We start from the raw sequence: 22,287 nt of genomic DNA on the forward strand, positions 1-22,287 counted from the left end.
TACCAGAAACAAATGCCATACTGTACTGTGATATGTCTGGCAGAAAAGTATGACCATACATACCTCATCAGTTTTGATCACAAGCAGTTACATCACTGCATAACCTGGCTCATCCCAGGGTCTGGGATACGGTGAAATTACTCAAAGAGAGGTTTTTCTGATCAGGAATGGATGCAGATTGTAGGACATTTGTCAGAAACTGCATGGAATGCCAGGAAAATGAGATCACATTGGAGTCACAAAAACAGGTGATTAACTTCTGGAGGTTGATGATTTATCTCCACATATTACATGACATTAATACTCCCATGTGTAGTTATGTCATATTCCCTAATGCATGAAGCTTGAAAAACTACACCAAGATGAAAATCAGAGAATAACACCAACACATTGTGGGGCACCTTCCAGTATCAGAAGGCTACAGCTATTGCCTCATGGTCGAGGATCGATTTTCGAGATGGCCTGAAGCTTTCCCTATGAAAGACATTACAACTGAGATGGTAGCAAAACTGCTTTTCCGTGAATGACTCACCTGGTTTGGTGGACTGATATACATTACAACAGATCAAGGAAGCCAATGTGAGGCTCACCTACTCAAAGCATTGGCCAGTTTGTAGGACACTAGGTGCATTTGTACTAGTACTTATCATCTGGCAGCAAACGGAATAGTGGAACACCTGCATCGCCAACTCATGTCAGCCCTTTGGTGTCATGCTACACAAAATTGGATGGAGACATTACCCATTGAGCTCCTTGGTCTCCATACATCACTTAAGAGTGACTTGGAGGCAACAGTTGCTGAATTAGTGTACACCTACCAGGGAGTTCAAGCATAATGTGATGGATGATGAGGTTGATGTGTCAGAGTTTGTCGGGAAATTAAGATTACACATCTGACAACTCTAGCCAGTGACACCTAGAGAGCAAATTGGATGACACCTGTGCATATTCAAAGACCTCTCCAACTGCAACCATGTATTTGTATGGAATGACACGGTGCACAAGCCATTGCAGCTATCATACAAAGGGCCATATAAAGTGATTGGTAGAAGCAACAATACTTTTAAGATGGACTTCAGGGGTTTGCCTACCACTGTACCATTAAAAGAATGAAACCTGCCATCTACGTTATACAACGATATGCAACGAAGATGACCAGCCCCATGACTGTCAAAGATAATGATGCAGTACCTGAAATTATACACGTCCAACAGGATGCTGACAAGATAAAACAAGAAATGGGTGCTGTAATGAAGAAAGTGTCACTGAATGCAGTTCTCTGATGAAAAATTGGTACCACCAAATTCAATAGTAAAATATTTGGTTTCCCTAAGACAGTGACAACATGTATGGACATCATGTCCAATTTAACCTCAGATACTGTTGACAATGGGTAGGGGGGGAGGGAGGCAGGAGTCATGTAGAGCATCACACCACGATGACAAGCATAGTGGCTACATGCAAAAGTATTCCAAGATTTGTAAAATTCTATGTGTTGTGTTATTCTTTGATTTTCAACTTAGTTTAATATTCCATGCTTCATTTATTAGGAAATCTGATGTACCTATACATGCAAGAATTAATGTAATGTAATATGTGGAAATAAATCATTAACACTCATAAGTCAACTGCAAATTATTTGAAGTTCACATAAGTATTAACTCCTCCAGTGAATCTGAAAGAAACACTACTAAGCGACCTACATCAGCAAGTGTAACATTACAGTTGTATCTTTCAACAAGAGACATAACTGATACTTCTTCTAAATCTGAAAGCAACCTGCTAATGACAGTAACTTTCAAAATGGGTAACCAAAATCAGATCAGAAACTGCTGGAAAAAATCCTATCTTTACATCTCTGTGAATGTGGAATAACCATAAATACACAAAGCAACTCAAAAGTCAAAAACTAATTTTTAGACCTACATTGATGTTCCTCTCAGCACTGACAAATTATACAATTAGGCAACAGAATGAGACATCACACAAAGCTCTCCGGAGATACAGAAATATTCAGGATATGACAAGGAAGAAGAATAACCAAACAACAGACATGGATGAATCAAAGGAAACACACACTTGTTGTACATGAAACAATAGCAGACTGAAAGAAAGGCCAACAATTGTTACTTTTATGTGGTACTAAGTGATCAACTCAAGAAAAAAGAGGAAGAATAAAAATTAGTAATAAATTATGTATATTTTTCCTCTTTTTCTCAAAATTCCTTCTATGAGATCTGTTGAAGACATTGCTACAAAATAATGCAACTTGACTCAGTTGGAAATAAAGTGTTAGAAGAATTTAAACCCATCTCTGACATGTTTTGCCTTTTTAAAACCATCTCTGATCACTAATAATGGCTTCAGTCTTTCTGATCATCAGATATATCTAAATATGCATTTTCAAGGCATATCTAATAACAATCATATAGATCAAAATGAGCTCAAACTTTTAAAAAAAGATAGTGAATCTCTTAATTTTATGCAAATGGATCACTGTGTACTTCACTTTCATCATGTCACATTTATTTGAAATTAACTAAGTAACAGTGTTGCTTTCAGAACAAAATTTTTGTGTCTAGTGGTATTTATTAATGGACTGTGAATACATTAAAGATACCTGTATCATGTCTGTCAAGTAAGCTTCTCCATTTGACCAGTCACCAAGTCTCACTTTGCTGACGTTTGGCATAAGAGTAACTGCAAAGAAACAATAAAGGATAAAAAGAGGTGAGTGTATTATGTTGATAACAAAGCAGTAAAAGGGGAACTTCGTTACAAAGAATAGTAAAAAGATGGTTAGGAACTCTGCAATTCAAACAGAACAAAATAACTAAACAATAATTGAATAATCTTAAATAACAAAACACAAAATATGCATCAACTAACTTCCCAGTCACTACTGAAAAATATGTTCAAAACATGTGCATAGCAAAGACACATTTATCTTCTTCAAAAACTCACTATTTCTTAAGCATTTAAAATTGTGTGAAAATGAGGTAAGGATTTTTTGCTGGAGAAGCAAGTATAGAACATAACCCATCACCTTTTCTGCATGCTTCTCCCACTCATCTTCTCACTGTACACCTCAGTCACCAGAAGTTGAAAGCCTTTGGAACAAAAGCTGACCCCAAAAACTGCACTGTCAAACAATGCTGTCTAACATATCAATGTGCTACAATTCAATTTGTCCGTGAAAACAACATGATTACTGAAACTGGCAGATAATGCACTTCAATAAAGATTCTGTGGTCACAAGCTAATGACGACGAATTTTAAGAAATTTTTGTGGCTATGGAACCATACATCAAGAATAATGTTTGAAAATACCACAGTGAAATAGCAGCCATAGCTTCACTTCTGAGCCTTTCCATATTGATGCAATCATATGTGAATTATTAAGAATATTGTAACAAAATACACTATTGCTTTCCATATCTTAAATCATAAAGATATTACAATTTTGATTATGTAAACATTTAAGCAATCATTTGCCTTGCATATTAGTTTTAACCACAGTACAAAGCAGAAAATATAGGTACTTTGCTCCTCACAACTATCATCATCAAACTTGCCTGCACAGGTACTGTATTCTCAGTAGCTTTTTTGTCTTGTACTAATGGAGAGAGGAAATGAGAACGTGATAGGAAACAGAGCAGAGAGAGGGAACAATGTTTATAACATTGGAGAAGAGAATGAATGAAAAACATGACAGTTAATGATACCAAATGTTGGTTAACTGCCCTTCTCTACAGAACAAAATGTATCTGAAAACTCAGAATCCAAGGGAACACTTGAATTTATGATGCTTTCAATGAAACTGTCTCATATACTTTCTTTCCCAAAGAAATGTTCATGTAAATTTTTGGTGTGTCTTGTGCGCATAACCCACTTTTCTGCAGTTGTACAGTAAACTGTAGGTAACAGAGTTCATATGCACACCTATGCCATGAAGTGATTATGATTCACACCTACTGATCAGATCTGAATAAAGTGCTTCTTAATGGACTTAATGTTCTCTGCAGTATCCTCAGTGCTTGAGGCTGAAAGAAAACTGGAATCTTTGTCAAACCTACAGGGTGTTTCAAAAATGACCGGTATATTTGAAACGGCAATAAAAACTAAACGAGCAGCGATAGAAATACACCGTTTGTTGCAATATGCTTGGGACAACAGTACATTTTCAGGCGGACATACTTTCAAAATTACAGTAGTTACAATTTTCAACAACAGATGGCGCTGCAAGTGATGTGAAAGATATAGAAGACAACGCAGTCTGTGGGTGCGCCATTCTGTACGTCGTCTTTCTGCTGTAAGCGTGTGCTGTTCACAACGTGCAAGTGTGCTGTAGACAACATGGTTTATTCCTTAGAACAGAGGATTTTTCTGGTGTTGGAATTCCACCGCCTAGAACACAGTGTTGTTGCAACAAGATGAAGTTTTCAACGGGGGTTTAATGTAACCAAAGGACCGAAAAGCGATACAATAAAGGATCAGTTTGAAAAATTTCAACGGACTGGGAACGTGACGGATGAACGTGCTGGAAAGGTAGGGCAACCGCGTACGGCAATCACAGAGGGCAACGCGCAGCTAGTGCAGCAGGTGATCCAACAGCGGCCTCTGGTTTCCGTTCGCCGCGTTGCAGCTGTGGTCCAAATGACGCCAACGTCCACGTATCGTCTCATGCGCCAGAGTTTACACCTCTATCCATACAAAATCCAAATGCGGCAACCCCTCAGCGCCACTACCATTGCTGCATGACAGACATTCGCTAACGATATAGTGCACAGGATTGATGACGGCAATATGCATGTGGGCAGCATTTGTTTTACTGACGAAGCTTATTTTTACCTGGATGGTTTCGTCAATAAACAGAACTGCCGCATATGGGGAACCGAAAAGCCCCATGTTGCAGTCCCATCGTCCCTGCATCCTCAAAAAGTACTGGTCTGGGCCGCCATTTCTTCCAAAGGAATCATTGGCCCATTTTTCAGATCCAAAACGATTACTGCATCACGCTATCTGGACGTTCTTCGTGAATTTGTGGCGGTACAAACTGCCTTAGACGACACTGCGAACACCTCGTGGTTTATGCAAGATGGTGCCCGGCCACATCGCACGGCCGACGTCTTTAATATCCTGAATGAATATTTCAATGATCATGTGATTGCTTTGGGCTATCCGAAACATACAGGAGGCGGCGTGGATTGGCCTCCCTATTCTCCAGACATGAACCCCTGTGACTTCTTTCTGTGGGGACACTTGAAAGACCAGGTGTACCGCCAGAATCCAGAAACAATTGAACAGCTGAAGCAGTACATCTCATCTGCATGTGAAGCCATTCCGCCAGACACGTTGTCAAAGGTTTCGGGTAATTTAATTCAGAGACTACGCCATATTATTGCTACGCATGGTGGATATGTGGAAAATATCGTACTATAGAGTTTCCCAGACCGCAGCGCCATCTGTTGTTGAAAATTGTAACTACTGTAATTTCGAAAGTTTGTCTGCCTGAAAATGTACTGTTGTCCCAAGCATATTGCAACAAACGGTGTATCTCTATCACTGCTCGTTTAGTTTTTATTGCCGTTTAAAATATACCGGTCATTTTTGAAACACCCTGTACATTTTTGATCAAGAAAATTTCTTCTTTCAATTATAAATCTATTAAATTCCCCTCATATATTGAGATATATCTTCTGTCACAAATGTATAATACAGTCATATTACAACTGTTTGAATTACAGATGTCTGGCCTCATTAGAATGCACAGCATGAATACATATTGACAAACCAAAATGTCACAGAATGAATAATATCTTTTGTCTTCACTTCTATGACATCACTACTGCAAAGACTGCAACACACCTCCAAACCATGACACACAGCAAGTGGAGACACTAAACTTGTCATAGAGTCTTGTAGATATGCTGCACTCATCTACCTCGTGTATTACCTGCATGTATTAATAGAGTATTTCTCCCACAATATGCTGTCTGAAATTTCATTGATAATTTTAAAAAATATTAAACATGATGGTCATCTTTCATCGTTTAAGACAGGGCTTAACAACTGGCCGGTTTTGAGCGCGAGTACTCGCGTATGCTCAGGCATGTGCTCGCGAGCAGGTGCAAGGTCACAGAGTAGGGACGGAGGGGAAATGCGCGTGCACATATGAATAGGACCGCAGTGTGCCTATTGAATTCGCACCGACTGTGTAATGTTAAAAGTACTACGATCAGCTCTAACAGTCACTTCGCTGGTTAAGAATCATGTCAAGTCACCGTTGTGTAACCCCCACCATGCTTTCGCAGTTCAACCCCCATTGGGAGGAATTGTATCTGTTTACAGAAAAAGATGGTGTTGCAAAATGTTTAGTATGTCACAAAACGCTGAATTCTTTTAGGAAATTTAATTTGCAGCGACATTAAATTGTTGTACCATGCAAAAGACTACAGAAGTGGAAAATGTGATGGACCAGATCTTGCACAGAAAGTTATTAAACTTAAAAGGAAGCTATCCGAAGAAGATCTGAATGATGAAGAAAAATCAACTGAGGCAGCTCTCAGAGTGAGCTACAAAATTGCTTTGTTTTTAGCAAAATTCCTGCGCCCCTTCACTGATGGCGATTTAATAAAAGATGTTTGGTAGTTGCAGCAGAACATTTGTGTCCATCTCAAGTTGAACAGTTTCGAATTGTGCCATTATCTGACATGACCATTATGCGTTGCATACAGGACATGGCAGACGACGTCCAGAGCCAGCTTGCAAATATCTATAAAGATTTTATGGCGTATTCTCTATATCTGGACAAAAGTGTTGATATCACTGGAACAGCGCAGCTTTCCATATTTATTAGAGGTGTTAATAGAGATCTTCAGGTGAGGAAGGAGCTCCTCGATGTAGTAGCCATGAAGAACACTACAACCGGAGGTGATATTTTAAGTAGTGTTGAAGAAAGTGTTGAAAATATAGGATTGTCATGGAATTCTTTAGTTTCAGTGTCTACAGACAGTGCACCAGTGATGACAGGGAAAAAATTAGGTTTCGTTGCGCTGTTGAAGGAGAAAATGCAAAACCTGACCGTGCCGAATGAAATCAAGGGGCATTCACTATGTGATCCACCAGGAAAACTTATGTGCAAAGAGTATCACCCAAAAAAATGTGATGAGTGTTGTTGTTTGTACAACAAATTATATAAGGAAGCATGGGCTACAACACAGACAATTTAAAAGCTTTCTTGAGGATGTAGAAAGCCAGTATGGTAGCCTGCCTTATTACAGCGAGGTCTGCTGGCTTAGTCGTGGTGAATTATTAAATCGAATTTTTGCCTATTAGATGAGATAAATATGTTCATGGAAATAAATAACATGTGTGTTCCTGAATTGAAAGAGCCTTCATGGAAATGTGATCTCGTGTTCTTAGCAGATTTAACTCGCCATCTGAATGCTTTGAAAATTTCACTACAAGGTAAAGATCTGCTAATTACTCATTTCATAGATCGAATACGAGCTTTTAAAATGAAATTGACACTTTGGGTGAGTCAGCTGGAAACAGGAAATCTAGCACATTTTCCTAAATTATCATCCATGCAAGATGTTTACAAAGACTGTGAATGTTATTCACATAGTTTAGTTGCCGTTAAGGAAGAATTTGATCAATGCTTTCAAGATCTGACAGCACTAGACAGTGATTCTGATCTGTTCTCCTCTCCATATTCAGCGAATACTGAAGAGATTCATCCTGAGCTGCAACTAGAAATTATTGACCTTCAGTGTGACAGAGAATACAGAGACAAATTTCAAAACAAGAAAAACATTTTGGAATTTACAGACACTTCCCTCAGGATAGATTTCCTCATTTGCACAAACTGGTGGCTACAATAATATCAATGTTCAGTTCCACGTATGTTTGTGAATAACTGTTCTCTGCAATGAAATGTAACAAGACACGCCTGAGAAACGCATTGCCTGATCGAAATTTAAACTGCACGCTGCGCCTACGATGCACAAGAACAATTCCTCTGAACATAGACGCAATTGTAAAGGGCAAAAAGTACAAGATAACAGAGAATCCCACACTTCAGTGACACCTTTTATTGTGTAGCAGTTCACAAATTAATACGAATGTAGAGGCATACACTAAGCTAATAAAATTATGTGGCACGTGTACATTCTCCTTTATTTGTTTCATTTGTCACAGTAATAATTCGTGAGTGATATCCCAGCAGGTGGCCGCGGATTTACATTGACTGGCGGCAGCTGTTGTGTGCCCCACGTGACTCTCCCCACTCTCCGCTCTGGTCCGGTAGTGGGGGTAGCGTGCTCCCGCTGCTCCGTGCTCGCGCCTTGCTGCTCACAGCTTGCTCCATGAGCATGTATGTTGTGAAGCCCTGGTTTAAGAAGATAGAGTGAGAAAAAAAAGTGCATAGTTCTCCTTTTTGTTGATGTCCGCTAATCTCTATTCATTTCCCTAATTTTGTGATTGGTGCTACGGAGCACACGCATTCTGTTAATCTCTATGAATTCACTATACTTATTCTCAGTGATCCCTTTATGGATTTAACTTATTTCATTTTCTTCTTCAACTTTTATGGCCTCATTGGATGACTTCACCAATTATTTTCTGGTCATCTTTTTAAGAAGGTTTCCTTTCCAACTTTCCCAGAATCTTTTCATTCATTCTGATCATTTTTGTCATTTCTCATCAATAAATAACCGTTTTATTGTTGTCTGTGTGTCTATTTTTGGTTTAAATCTTACTTTTATGTTTTTCACCTACTTTAAATACTCTGTTTCTTTGTAGCGAATCATTCAGGGTTAGTTCTAGCTCTTTCATATCCTTCCTGGTTTCCTTCATCTATCCCACTTGTTGCTTCATGTTCCAATGTTTCTCTATAATCTGTAATCTGGTTTCTGGTGTCCTTGTAATATGACCAAAAATGAGATTTTTTTCCCCTATAGTATCTGTAATGGGCTCCAGTTCACTAAACACCACTTCATTTGGCACTATCCACCATTGTCCATCTTTTCAATATTTCTTATATACACACATTCTAGCTAGTCTTCTCTCTATTTTGTGGATTCAATTTTTCTGGGTGATTTTGAAAAGTGGGTGACCTTCATATGTCACCTCTCATTAAACTATCATCCAGTAATGTTTTAATTTAGTTTTAATTGACAGACTTTTTTACTGTATGTAGACCATGTCAGTTTTTGAGCTTCTATCATTTTGTTAGGTATTTTTTGCCATACAGGTTTCTCATCCAAGTTGCATTTTTTAATTTCTTCTAGTACTTAAATTGTTCCTCTATTTTTACTCTCCTACTATTATGTGGATGATTACTAGTTGATCTGTTATATATCCTATCTTTCAGGAGTGCTAGTTCTGCAAGGTTCGCAGGAGAGCTTCTGTAAAGTTTGGAAGGTAGGAGACGAGGTACTGGCAGAAGTAAAGCTGTGAGTACTGGGTGTGAGTCGTGCTTCGGTAGCTCAGATGGTACAGCACTTGCCCGCGAAAGGCAAAGGTCGAGTCTCGGTCGGGCACACAGTTTTAATCTGCCAGGATGTTTCTGATCTGTTATAATTTGTAGGCTTTTTTTTTTTTTTTTTGACTTCTTGAATGTTATTAGTTAGTAATGCTAAGTCATCTGTGTATCCCAAGCAATTTAAGCTTATTTCATCTTTCTTGGTTCCAGTCATTATGTTTTGAGGATTTTCTTTATACTATTCCCTAATCATGTACTCCAGAGTCCAGCTGAAAAGTGATGGTGATAAACTGTTTCTCTGTCCTAACCACATTTTAATTGTAAATATCTGAGATAAGTCTCCTCTGAGCATTTGAAATTTTTATTAATCTGACATGGTGACACAAATTCCTTAGTATCTTCATCATTGAAGATCTGTGGATACAATCATAAGCTTTTTTGAAGTCCACAAAGGTTACGACTTACTATTTTTGTCTTCTTTTGCAGTAATCCATTACCAATTTCAAAATAATTATTGGCTCTAGGCAGTTTTCCTAACGTCTAAATCCTCCTTGCTATTTTCCTAGTTCCAGTTCAAGTTGATTTTTACAATGATTGTACAGAATTCTTGCCATGCCTTTATATGCAATAGTCAAAAGGGAAATTCCTCAATAGCTGCCTGGATTTGATTTGTCTCCTGTTTTGTTTAACACATGGATTACAGCTGTAGTCCAATGTTCTTTGTACCAGATTTTTGCTATGCATTGGTATAATGATATTTTTACTGATTCTGCTGCATATTTCCAAAGTTCCACAAATGTCTCATCCACTCCACGTGACTTATAGTTGTTGAGCTCATTGAGCTTTGTTTTATTTTTATAAGATAATGTGATTAATTATTTGCGAAAAATCTCCATTTTACTTTACTACTTATGATAAGATGAATTGTTTGCTTGCAGATATTTAAACAATCAATAGGTGCCACTTCAACTTGGTTAACTAATTGTTCCATCAATGCCATTGTGGTATACTAGAATACACATATGAGAGAAATTAAAAAAATCTACATTTTAATTTTCTACTTTATATTAAATCTTCTATGTTACCTTTTTATGTTTAATGAAGCAATCATTGACTTAATGCTATGATTTACCAGAACTTATATATAGACCACTTACATTTCTATTGAATAAACATTTCTTCATCATATCCAGGGAGCTTCATACAGTGGGGTAATCACAACTTTGTATCATCACTCGCAAAGCTCTGATATCTGCTTCTGTGTTCAGACATGTATGGACACATTTCTTTCTCTAATCCACATGATCAAGGTAAACCTTTCTTACTTTACTAGTTTGGAGATCAAATAGGAAACAAAATTCACTACTGTATCTTATTTCTGTAAGAATTGCTTAGACATCTCCTTCTACAGGAAGATACTTCTCAACCACTTACAGTCTTTACAGTGGTATTGTTCCTGTCAAAATGTATCCCTCTAACATGGTATAGGTCTCCCTTCTATGGGTCCACCTAATGTCAGTGTACGTGCTCCCTTCCCTGGGTACACCTAACCTTTTCCTCCAATACACAATTCATACAAGATACACTACACCACTACATCTCTACTCATCAACTTGAAAAAATTTCCCTTTGTGGGTATGACTTCACCTGATCTATTAAATCTATTTAAAAATGACCATTTCCTTGCTCCTCCTGATCTAGGAAAAGTTTCACCTATGTTTCTCTGTCAGTGTTCTGGGTGGATGGTTATACTATCATATATCATTTGACTCATCTGCTGCATCACTCTCATTACACTGCTAGGCAGTTTGCAACCATTTTGTCTCGATGTTAGCATGCCATAACTAAATTCAGGTAATTTATGCAATTCCCTTCCTTTCTGCCAGTTAATGTGACTTGCTAACATGCAGGACATTAAAATAAGGGTTCTGTTAACTTATGCTCTGTATCTTTGAGACAAAAATTTATATGACTTCCTACCATATGCGTTTCATACTTATAAATGTCAGAATGTGTTTTTCCCCTCCTTGGCCATTCCTGTGAAAAATAGGTTTGTATATAATTCTGTGAAATGGAATTAAAGATGGTTTCTGTGGTAGAAACTAGTGAATATGGTTAGAAGGAGGCTAAAGCCAGTACTTCTGTTAGAGAAGGAACAAAGGAAAAATAAGACTAGGAGTGTTGGTACCTATGAAGGGTAGAAGACAGACCGCAAAGACTGATTCCCATGTCACCCCCCACTCCGGGATTCCCTCCCTGACACATTTTCTGAGGAGCAAGAGGATGAAAATGATCGACATACCTTACTGAACATACTTCCCCGGCTTCACCCATACAGGCCCTGGAAAGTGACCCTAAGCCGCCCCCCCTTATTGCAAGTCAATGGAGAGTGAGTAACAACATATACAAAAAATGTGATTTGCAATAGAACATGGTCAGCTTAGATGTATGCTTACCTGTGTGAATTGCTAGACGGGTAATATCATTTACAGGGTTGGAGTTGGCTGTTTACTTTCTCCACAAAAAGTGCTACAAAGCCAACCATAACATTTGTATAAGGAAAGAAAAAGTATGAAATCCCCCACTAAAAAACATACGAAATAATATCTTGATTTTTTTATTTAATTGTGGAACATTCTTCAAAATTTCTATTTCTGTATGATGCTTTCTATGTTGTTGTTATTGTTGTTGTGATCTTCAGTCCTGAGACTGGTTTGATCCAGCTCTCCATGCTACTCTCTCCCGTGCAAGCTTCTTCATCTCCCAGTGCCTACTGCAGCCTACATCCTTCTGAATCTGCTTAGTGTATTCATCTCTTGGTCTCCCTCTACAATTTTTACCCTCCACGCTGCCCTCCAGTACTAAATTGGTGATCTCTTGATGCCTCAGAACATGTCCTACCAACCGATCCCTTCTTCTGGTCAAATTGTGCCACAAACTCCTCTTCTCCCCAATTCTGTTCAATACCTCCTCATTAGTTATGTGATCTATCCATCTAATCTTCATCATTCTTCTGTAGCACCACATTTCAAAAGCTTCTATTCTCTTCTTGTCTAAACTATTTATTGTCCATGTTTCACTTCCATACATGGCTACACTCCACACAATTACTTTCAGAAACGACTTCCTGACACTTAAATCTATACTCGATGATAACAAATTTCTCTTCTTCAGAAACGCTTTCCTTGCCATTGACAGTCTACATTTTATATCCTCTCTTCTTCGACCATCATCAGTTATTTTGCTCCCCAAATAGCAAAACTCCTTTATGACTTTAAGTGTCTCATTTCCTAATCTAATTCCCTCAGCATCACCTGACTTAATTCGACTACATTCCATTATCCTTGATTTGCTTTTGTTGATGTTTATCTTATACCCTCCTTTCAAGACACTGTCCATTCCGTTCAACTGCTCTTCCAAGTCCTTTGCTGTCTCTGACAGAATTACAATGTCATCGGCGAACCTCAAAGTTTTTATTTCTTCTCCATGGATTTTAATACCTATTCCAAACTTTTCTTTTGTTTCCTTTACTGCTTCCTTAATATATAGATTGAATAGCATCAGGGAGAGGCTACAACCCTGTCTCACTCCCTTCCCAACCACTGCTTCCCTTTGATGTCCCTCGGCTCTTATAACTGCCATCTGCTTTCTGTACAAATTGTTAATAGCCTTTCGCTCCCTGTATTTTACCCCTGCCACCTTCAGAATTTGAAAGAGAGTATTCCAGTCAACATTGTCAAAAGTTTTCTCTAAGTCTGCAAATGGTACAAACGTAGGTTTGCCTTTCCTTAATCTTTCTTCTAAGATAAGTCGTAGGCTCAGTATTGTCTCACATGTTCCAACATTTCTACGGAATCCAAACTGATCTTCCTCGAGGTCGGCTTCTACCAGTTTTTCCATTTGTCTGTGAAGAATTTGTGTTAGTATTTTGCAGCTGTGACTTATTAAACTGATAGTTTCGTAATTTTCACATCTGTCAACACCTGCTTTCTTTGGGATTGGAATTATTATATTCTTCGTGAAGTCTGAGGGAATTTCGCCTGTCTCATACATCTTGCTCACCAGATGGTAGAGTTTTGTCAGGACTGGCTCTCCCAAGGCTTTCTATATTTTCTAGAATTTATGCATGGTGATGCACATATACAAATCCATTTGAAAAATCTTTAAGATTCCATTCAAGAACTTAGTCAAGACTATATTGTCTTCTCAGACTATTATTGTCAAGAATCTATATTTACTGACAGCTCATGCAGTATTCAACTGTGAGAAGGTAGTTTAATTGCTCATTAGCATAATGATCTTGATGCTCCTCTTGATGATTCCAGTGTGGATCAACTTATACCATTATAAACATCAATAAACAATTAGCTACTTGTAATCAAAGATGGTCAGTAAATGTAATTAACATTTACTTACTAATTAATATAATTTTACATATATGGCAGTTCATATCAGTCTTTGACATAATAATCATTTCTGTGATTCTAATTCTCTTCATCTTAAGTGTAGTTTATGTTATTATGATAGGACAGTACAAGGAAACTTCATTTATAGTTGATAGGAATGTAAGAGTATGAGAAACTGCTATGAAGAAAACAAAATAGGAAAGACTGAAGCACTTAGCTTGGAACTTGGCAGTCATCAATCCACCAAACCTGCAAAGATTGTAGACTTCCCTGAGATCTATGGTATTTAAATATTATTCCTATGTGCCAGTAATATCAAAAAACTATCCAAAAAAGCATTTCTGGATACACCAATTGACCCTCACATCTCATTTTGTTTAATATATTCACAACGTTGTTGACATTCCACTTCAGATATGTCTTCTGTCTTCTTTTAATTTCACATAAAAAGGTGAAATTTTTGTTTAACTTTTCTTGTGTGCTTTTTGATCAATATCTATTTTTTAATATTTCCTGGAAATTATCCCAAGATTTGAACTCTTCTCAATGAGCAATTACCTATTCAGCTGCATCACTTACCAGGTACCTAAGTGCAGTATTCATTTTCTTAGAATCATCCCACCTTTATGGTTTAAATTTAGGAAATTGTTATGACAACCTCATCCCATTTCTCAGTTTGAGTCCTCCTATTAAAGCTCCTGATAATTCATTATTTTCTTAACCTGGTTTCTACTTTAATCTTCTTTTGTTTTCTCCACTTCCTTACAGAATCTTTGAAATTCCCCTTCATTTTTAACTAAATCACCTGCAGAATTAATTGTGTCTTGCACCTTCTGCTCAACTAACTTATTTATTTGTTCCTCCAAACTAGTAAGACTAGAGTGAGGACTCATCATTACATTTGAATCCTTAGTCTCCTCTAATACGTTCAAACTTAGTTGGGTGGCTGAAATTTGCTCATGGAGATTGAACATTGTTAAATTCCCATTCTGTAAATTATTTCATTTGTTTCAAGATTGTCACAAAATTGCTCACAGACCATATTTCACTTAAGTCACACTGATTTTTCATGTCTGTATGTAACTCCGGTTTTAAAGTACTTATGGCTGGTTGCAGTTTGGAAATTTTAGTGTCAATCTCTTCCTTTTTCTGGATGGACTCCTTAGACAATTCATCTTTACTAGTTTTTATCTTGGTACTTCATTCAAAATTATTTCTTAAATCTAAATCGGCCTGGCCATTTAATTCTTCTAGTTTTATAAATATTTCAGTAAATTACTCTCCATGCTACAAGTAATGATAAGAATACAATAAATTTAACAACATGCTTGCATAAGGGGTAGTCAAATGAAAACTGAATACCCACCACAACGGGACGATGGAATTGTTTGATTCAAAAGTAATCACTACACACATTAAGACATTTATCCCACTGGGAGATGAGATGATCATTTCCTGTTTTGTAGAATGTAGACAGCCACTGAAAGATCTACAACCACTCTCACTCTTGCACTTCCTCATCTGACTAAGACCAACACCCATGTATGTCCTTCTTCGGGACAAAAGAGATGTGAAAACCACATGGCGAAAGATTCAGATGGCACAAAGGATGTTGCAATGTTTCCCACCTAAATTGCTGAAGTGTAGCCTTCATCCAGTTTGTAGTGTGGGGTTGGTCATTATCATGCAACAGGATGATTCCATGTGACAACAATAAGGGGTACTTTGACTTTATGGCATGTCACAGTTTTTTCAAACCATTTTTATAGCATTGTGTGTTGATTGTGGCTCCATGCTTGAGGAACTTGACAGAGGAGCCCACAGTGGAAGAATAAGGTCACCGTGACCTTATCAGAACTTTTGTGAAAAGCTTTATTACTTTGGTGGGTGAGATGTGGGATGTTTCCTCTGTTGGCTTTGCTATTTGCCCTAGGGCTGAAATTGATGGCACCACATTTCATCCACTGTGATGATACAGGACAGAAATGCATACCCTTCCTTGCTGTACCACAGCAGATAACTCAGGCTTGCCGCGATTTTGTCCATCTTTTGTCCCTCCTTCAGGTGATGTGACATTCACTATACACAAATTTTGTGGCAACACAAGTGGTCTTTGATGATAGAATGCACAGAGCAATGGCTAATGCTGAACGGAACGTGAATTTCATCCTCCACAATATGTCAGTTTCTCTGGATAAGGCCACCAATTCACCCCATCACATCAAGGGTAAATGCTTGATGGGACTGTCCTGTGAACAGATTGTCTTGCAGTGATGTGTGCCCAACCCAAAAACTTCTCTGCCACTTGTGCACACACATCAGAGACATTCAGTGTTTACCATACAGAGTGGACAGGCAATGCTGAATTTCACACACTCCCGCATCCTCATCCACCAGAAAATAAACCACACCTCTCTGTTATTCTTTGCTTGTCTCCATGTCAATAGCTAGATGAACATGCTATACCTGTCTGGCAACAACCAAGATCATAACCAAACAACTGTGTGCATCTGTGATGTGGCACTATGCTGCTCCCCTATCACAGAGGTGATAATATCAAAACATTACAATAGTAGGGCCACTTTGAAATGTGGCAATGTGATGAGTATGAATGCCCACATTCCAGCTTAGTGTAACTTTTAATCTGTTATGTTGGTATATAAGAGTAATTGATTATGGTAGAAGTAAATGTCATTGGTGTGAGAACAATGTGGTGTGAGACAAATCAGCATGGATTGTGGGGTAGCAGTCCATAGGTTTCTGGAGTGAACCAAATAGGATGTCAGTGTGAGGTTGCAATGGCTTGCATGAGCCAGGAGGCAGAGGAACACAGCCACAGTGGAGGGAAACAAAAACTAAAATATAGTATCTATAGACAGACACCCCTAAACATTGGCAAAGGTGGACTGGTCCTACCATCACCCTCCAGTCAAGAAAACAGTTAAGGTAAGCTAGGGAGTAGTGGCAAAAATTAGATAAAAGCATAATTCATAATTCTGTATTTCAACTGCTAGAAAGTCAATAGTAGTGAGTCAAACTTAAGCATGTTCAGTTTGACATAAAAGGTGATGGTTGACATCAAAGTGGTGCAGAAAGAGGAAAGCATGCAGGAATACCACTGTTGGGAAATGGAGTTCTGGTGGAAATTGCGACAGAAGGGTGTCAGTGTCACTAGTCTAAATCTCCCTAATAAACTTTGCGTTTTGCTCAAACAATCAATCCAAGTGTATGCAGTCACTTGCACATAGTTTGTGCAATTTTATAATAGTGAATCAAAAGTTTGCTTTGGGCTGTATTGAAGACAGTGGCATAGATGAATGTATTTTATTTAGCAAAGCTTATTCTGTGCAACAAAATGGATTCCACCGGACATGGCAAGTCAGCTATTTACCATTGCTCCTGCTGCTGTACTTCTCATTTGTGGTCAAGAAATGACTGACAATAACTTACTGGTTTCAATAACTACTAATTTGAAATTTTGGGAGATTAGTGAGGCAAGACTGGGTAGTTTCATGTCATTTCTTTGTAGGGATGACCTGCATGGCAGTAAGAGCATTATACTAGCGAAGGTGCCATTGGTTATTAGCTTAAATGCAACAAGATTTATTACAACTTTGAATTGGATGGATCATTCTACCAGTGGGCAAGCGTCACAGATAGGGGCAAACCAAATGGCTGCCATCATAACGAGTCACAGAGTCACACAGTACGGAAGTCATGTCGTTTGCAAACGCATTGTAAAAAAGCTTTCACAGAGGCCAATGCACCTGAAGAATTTATGTAATTTTTATAATAACTTTGTTACTTTCTTTAGTAGTGGCAAACCTTCAGTTCACAGCATTAGCCTTATGATTTTGTTGAGGTATAGAATTTGCAGTGTGATGAACAATGCATGAGCAGTTGACTGCAGGTAAAAATAGGTAGGTTACAGGTCAAGATGTTGTGGAGGCTGACTACACTAGGTTATAAATGACTAATTAGTCATCAGAAAATAAGAAATATGTAACAGAAATACAGTTCAGCAGTTTGGCAGTAGGCAGAAAAGCAGTCAGTCTAGCAGGTGTGCTGGCAGTAGTAGGTGATGCACCAAAGAAGACATCGAAAACTAAGTCACAAAGTCTTACACCAACTGTTGAGCAGCTTTTTAAGATTACAAAATAGAATGGCAGGCGAAGATAAAGCTAGCATTGAGAGGAAGATTAAGGGTGATGCTGAAGAGGAGGTAGACAGGGATTTTATAAAGAGAGAGCTATGTAATATCAAGGGTCACAGTCCAAACAAGCATTCAGGGAAGGTCTTACTTACTGATGAAAGCAAAGTAGAGTCAAGTAGTGTGGAGTTAGTGGAGACAGACTGGAAAGAGGGGTTGATAATAAACTTGAGCAATTCAAGCTCTGTGGAGACTGAAGTTACTCAAAGTAAATCAGTCAGTTGTGAATCATATGATTGCTGCAGTCCCGGAAGCAGAGAAGAATGTCTTATTGCTGTCATTGATTGCAACTTTACTGGAGTTTTGAAAGGGAATTACTACAGATATTAAACAAGGTAATGAACAAGCCAGTGCCAGTGTTAAACTGGAAGTGTCAAATTTGTCCAAGGAAGCAAAGTGAGGGATTGTGAAGGAGTCTCCTATGTGTAAGATGGGAATGGAATAGTGAGTACATACCAAAATACAAGTCACAGATGAAGTGGGTACCGATCTTGATGAAGGGAGTAAGGCATGTGCTGCAGGAGAATAAGAGGTATTAGATCAAATCACTAATGAATTGGAAGTTAATACTGCTTATCACTAATATACCACAGAAGTTCAGGTGAAAATATTTAGACAATAATAAATAGTGAGATTAGTAATATAAGAACAAATGTAAAATCTGTACAAGACGCTAGTTTTAAGTTGCATGCCAGTGAGACAACTCAGGTTGAGACGTAGCACCAGTACTTTGTCCCTATGGAGATGGGAGGTCTGTAAACAGGCATGCACATGACAGGTGGCATTGAATGGTTAGAGTGTTTGAAGTTTCTATGCCATTTAATGATATAGGTTACTAGCTTACAGACACTGGTGGGGATGCAGTCAGGTTACTGGTAATTTTATTTCTGATTTTGTTTGTTTGATTTTCTTTTAGCTTATTAATTACTATTATTATTGCATTTTGTTCTGAGAGTGAAAGAAGGTGTGAATGTGAAATACTGTCTTATGTGAAGTTTTTATACTATATTTTGAAGTAACAAGTCATGTGAGGACTGTTCGAGAATGATGTGTGTGTTAGTCATTTGCACCCATGAATCTATTATGAACTACTTCATCAGTTTATGGGGAAATGAGATTATAATTTCAGAAAAGTAGTTTTGTTAAGAAGGAACTAATTACATATTTGTGGGTTTTCAAAATTTAATTATGGTAATTTACTATTCTGATCCAGTGACAAACTTTCTTTGGTTCTGTAAAAAATGTGCGGGATTCAGTGGGTTTGATGCTGCTTTGTGATTGGATGCAATATTTCCCTGCCAATCAGAAATTAGCATATTTCTGTGTTTTTGGGGAACTAGAAACTTCTGTGGTGTCACCGCCAGACACCACACTTGCTATGTGGTAGCCTTTAAATCGGCCGCGGTCCGTTAGTATACGTCGGACCCACGTGTCGCCACTATCAGTGATTGCAGACCGAGCGCTGCCACATGGCAGGTCTAGAGATACTTCCTAGCACTCGCCCCAGTGGTACAACCGACTTTGCTAATGATGGTTCACTGACAAAGTACGCTCTCATTTACCGAGACAATAGTTGGCATAGCCTTCAGCTACGTAATTTGCTATGACGTAGCAAGGCACCATTACCAGTTACTATTGATGCTGTAAATCATGTACCATCAAGAGCGATGTTCACCATTTATGGATTAAAGTTAGGTATTCCACAGCTACGTCCTTTTTTGCTAGTCTAATTTCCTTGACCTGTTACAGACCTCACGCCAGCCTGCGTGAGCTAAAACGCATACCTTTCGGCTTCCTCTCATAGCGGTGTTGGCTCTCCTGCCAACCCACAACATTTGGCGATGAGGATGGGATCACGTTCGTAACTATACTGCCCTGATTTCCTTGTGTAATGGCTTCGCCACCATCTCCAGATGTACTGTCCGAATTTTATCGCTTACAGAATCAGCAGACGCAGGCCTTACTGGATGCCTTTGGACAGCTTGTCCAAGGTCAACGTGCAATGCAAAACGATGCGGCAGCCGCCGCTCCACCGCTAACGCAGCCACAACACGCAGTTGCACCAACTTTTCATCCTTTTGATGCTGCACTGGAAAGCTGGATGGAGTGGTCACATCAATTTGGATTCCATCTCGCCGCCTACAGAATTCAAGGTAACGAGCGGCAGCTTTCTTATTATCCTCCATCGGGGTGACCACGTACTGTGTGATAGTCAAATTATTTCCCCGACGCGATGTAGCAACTCTGTCCTCCGACGTAATTTTGTCTGCATTAGATGCATATTTCAAAGACTCAGTCAATGTAGTTGCCAAACGGTATACCTTCTTTCGTACAAAACGTACGGCAGGTCAGACTAATAGGGAGTGGGTTGCAACCTTGCAAGGCCTTACTAGGGATTGTGCTTTTGAGTGTCAATGTGGACTCCCTTATTCAGATACTATGGTGCGTGATGCAATTGCACAGAACATTTCTGATGTTCGTACACGGGAACAGATTTTGAAACTAGTCAATCCCTCCCTTCAACAAGTGATGGACATATTGGATCGGCAGGACACACTTGATTTTGCTCAAGAATCATTTGAAACTTCACCACCCGTGTGTCAGGTTAACCGGCCTGCCGGGCAAGCTGCAAGGAACAGTAAACAGTCCTCGCACCCGGCCACGCCAAAGCCGCCTGGCTCTCAGCAGTGCTAAAATCATGCCCGCGGTGTGCTACTAGACATTCCCATGAGAATTGCCCGTCACGCCAAGCTATTTGCTTTTACTGTAATAAAAAAGGACATGTTCAAAGTGTTTGCCAGCAAAAGCTCCGATCGGAAGCTTAAAACCATTCCACGTCCTTTGCTTCGCGCCGGAATTGGAGTCGAACCAAGGACATTCAGGCTCGCGACACTTCGCCCATGGAAATTCATATAGTTCATGCCACTCCGCCCAGTGCCCCTCTCTCTCAAAGTGACTGTGTTCGTCCCACAAATAGTGTGCGTCGACATCGCAGGAACTCCCGTCAAGTCACAAGTGATTTTGTACCAGTGTCAGGTCCCGTTGCAAGAGACAGTCGCTCTTGTCGTCAGCAGGACAATAAACTTTTTGTGGACTTGGACATTAACAGCAAAGTGATACCATTCCAGCTCGATACCAGAGCTGCAGTTTCACTGATCAATCAAGACACGTTCAAACAGCTGGGCACACCTCCGTTGCATGCTGCAAATGTTAAGCTTACTAGCTATTCCGGTCAGCATATCCCTGTGTTAGCACAGTGCAGCCTTCTTGCAACATACAAGGAACAAACAAAACTTGTGTCATTTTACGTCCTTCTGCTGCAGTGAACTTGTTTGGTTTTGATTTATTTCAGTTGTTTAACTTGTCTATAGTAAATCAGGTCCTATCAGTGAACCAGACTGTGCCTTCAGCCAGTGTTTCTTGTCTATGTGAAGAATTTGCAGACATTTTTGCACCGGGCCTCAGTTGCGCTACGAACTATAGAGCACATTTGGAACTGAAAGTAAACGCACAACCAAAATTTTTCAGAGCGCGCAATATTCCCCACGCATTGCGTGATGAGGTCACAAAAACATTACACGATTTGGAATCACAAGGTGTAATTGAATGTGTGCAGGCTTCTCTCTGGGCATCACCCTTAGTAATTTTGCAAAAACCTTGAGACTTTGTGTGGACTTCAAGAGAACAGTGAATCCACAACTAGTGACTGCAACTTTTCCTTTACCCTGCCCGGAAAATCTTTTTGACAAACTGTGCCCGGGTCAATATTTTTCGAAGTTGGACCTCGCGGACTTGTACTTGCAAATACCAGTGGACGAAGAATCCCAGCATGTTTTGGTGGTTAGCACACATCTTGGTTTGTATCGATTCAAACGACTGCCATTCGGGTGTGCATCCGCCCCTGCATTGTTTCAGCAATATCTACAAACTGTTTGTGCATCGGTCCCTACTGCAGCAAACTATCTGGATGATATTGTGATCTCCGAAAAGACGGAAGAAGAACATTTAGCCAATCTCAGAACTTTATTTCAGGTCTTGCAACAAAATGGTCTTCACTTGCGGAAGGACAAACGTGTTTTTTGCATGTGACTTACCCTATCTGGGACGTACTCAATGCTCAAGGCATACATCCCAGTCCAGAGCACCTCCGTGCCATACAAGACTTGCCTTCGCCGCAGAATTTG

At 39.1% G+C, this 22,287-nt stretch overlaps 1 protein-coding gene across 1 annotated transcript in view; it reads right to left on the reverse strand.

Moving 5' to 3' along the window:
• LOC124798956 (lysosomal acid glucosylceramidase-like) overlaps window positions 1–22,287 on the reverse strand; it is an 82,132-nt gene that overhangs the window by 18,080 nt on the left and 41,765 nt on the right. The window contains exon 3 of the mRNA XM_047262490.1: window positions 2,621–2,700. Within this exon, the coding sequence (XP_047118446.1) occupies window positions 2,621–2,700 (80 nt within the window). The remainder of the gene's footprint in view (window positions 1–2,620; window positions 2,701–22,287) is intronic.

This window comes from Schistocerca piceifrons, chromosome 5, assembly GCF_021461385.2.
Source record: "Schistocerca piceifrons isolate TAMUIC-IGC-003096 chromosome 5, iqSchPice1.1, whole genome shotgun sequence".
NCBI lineage: Eukaryota > Metazoa > Arthropoda > Insecta > Orthoptera > Acrididae > Schistocerca > Schistocerca piceifrons.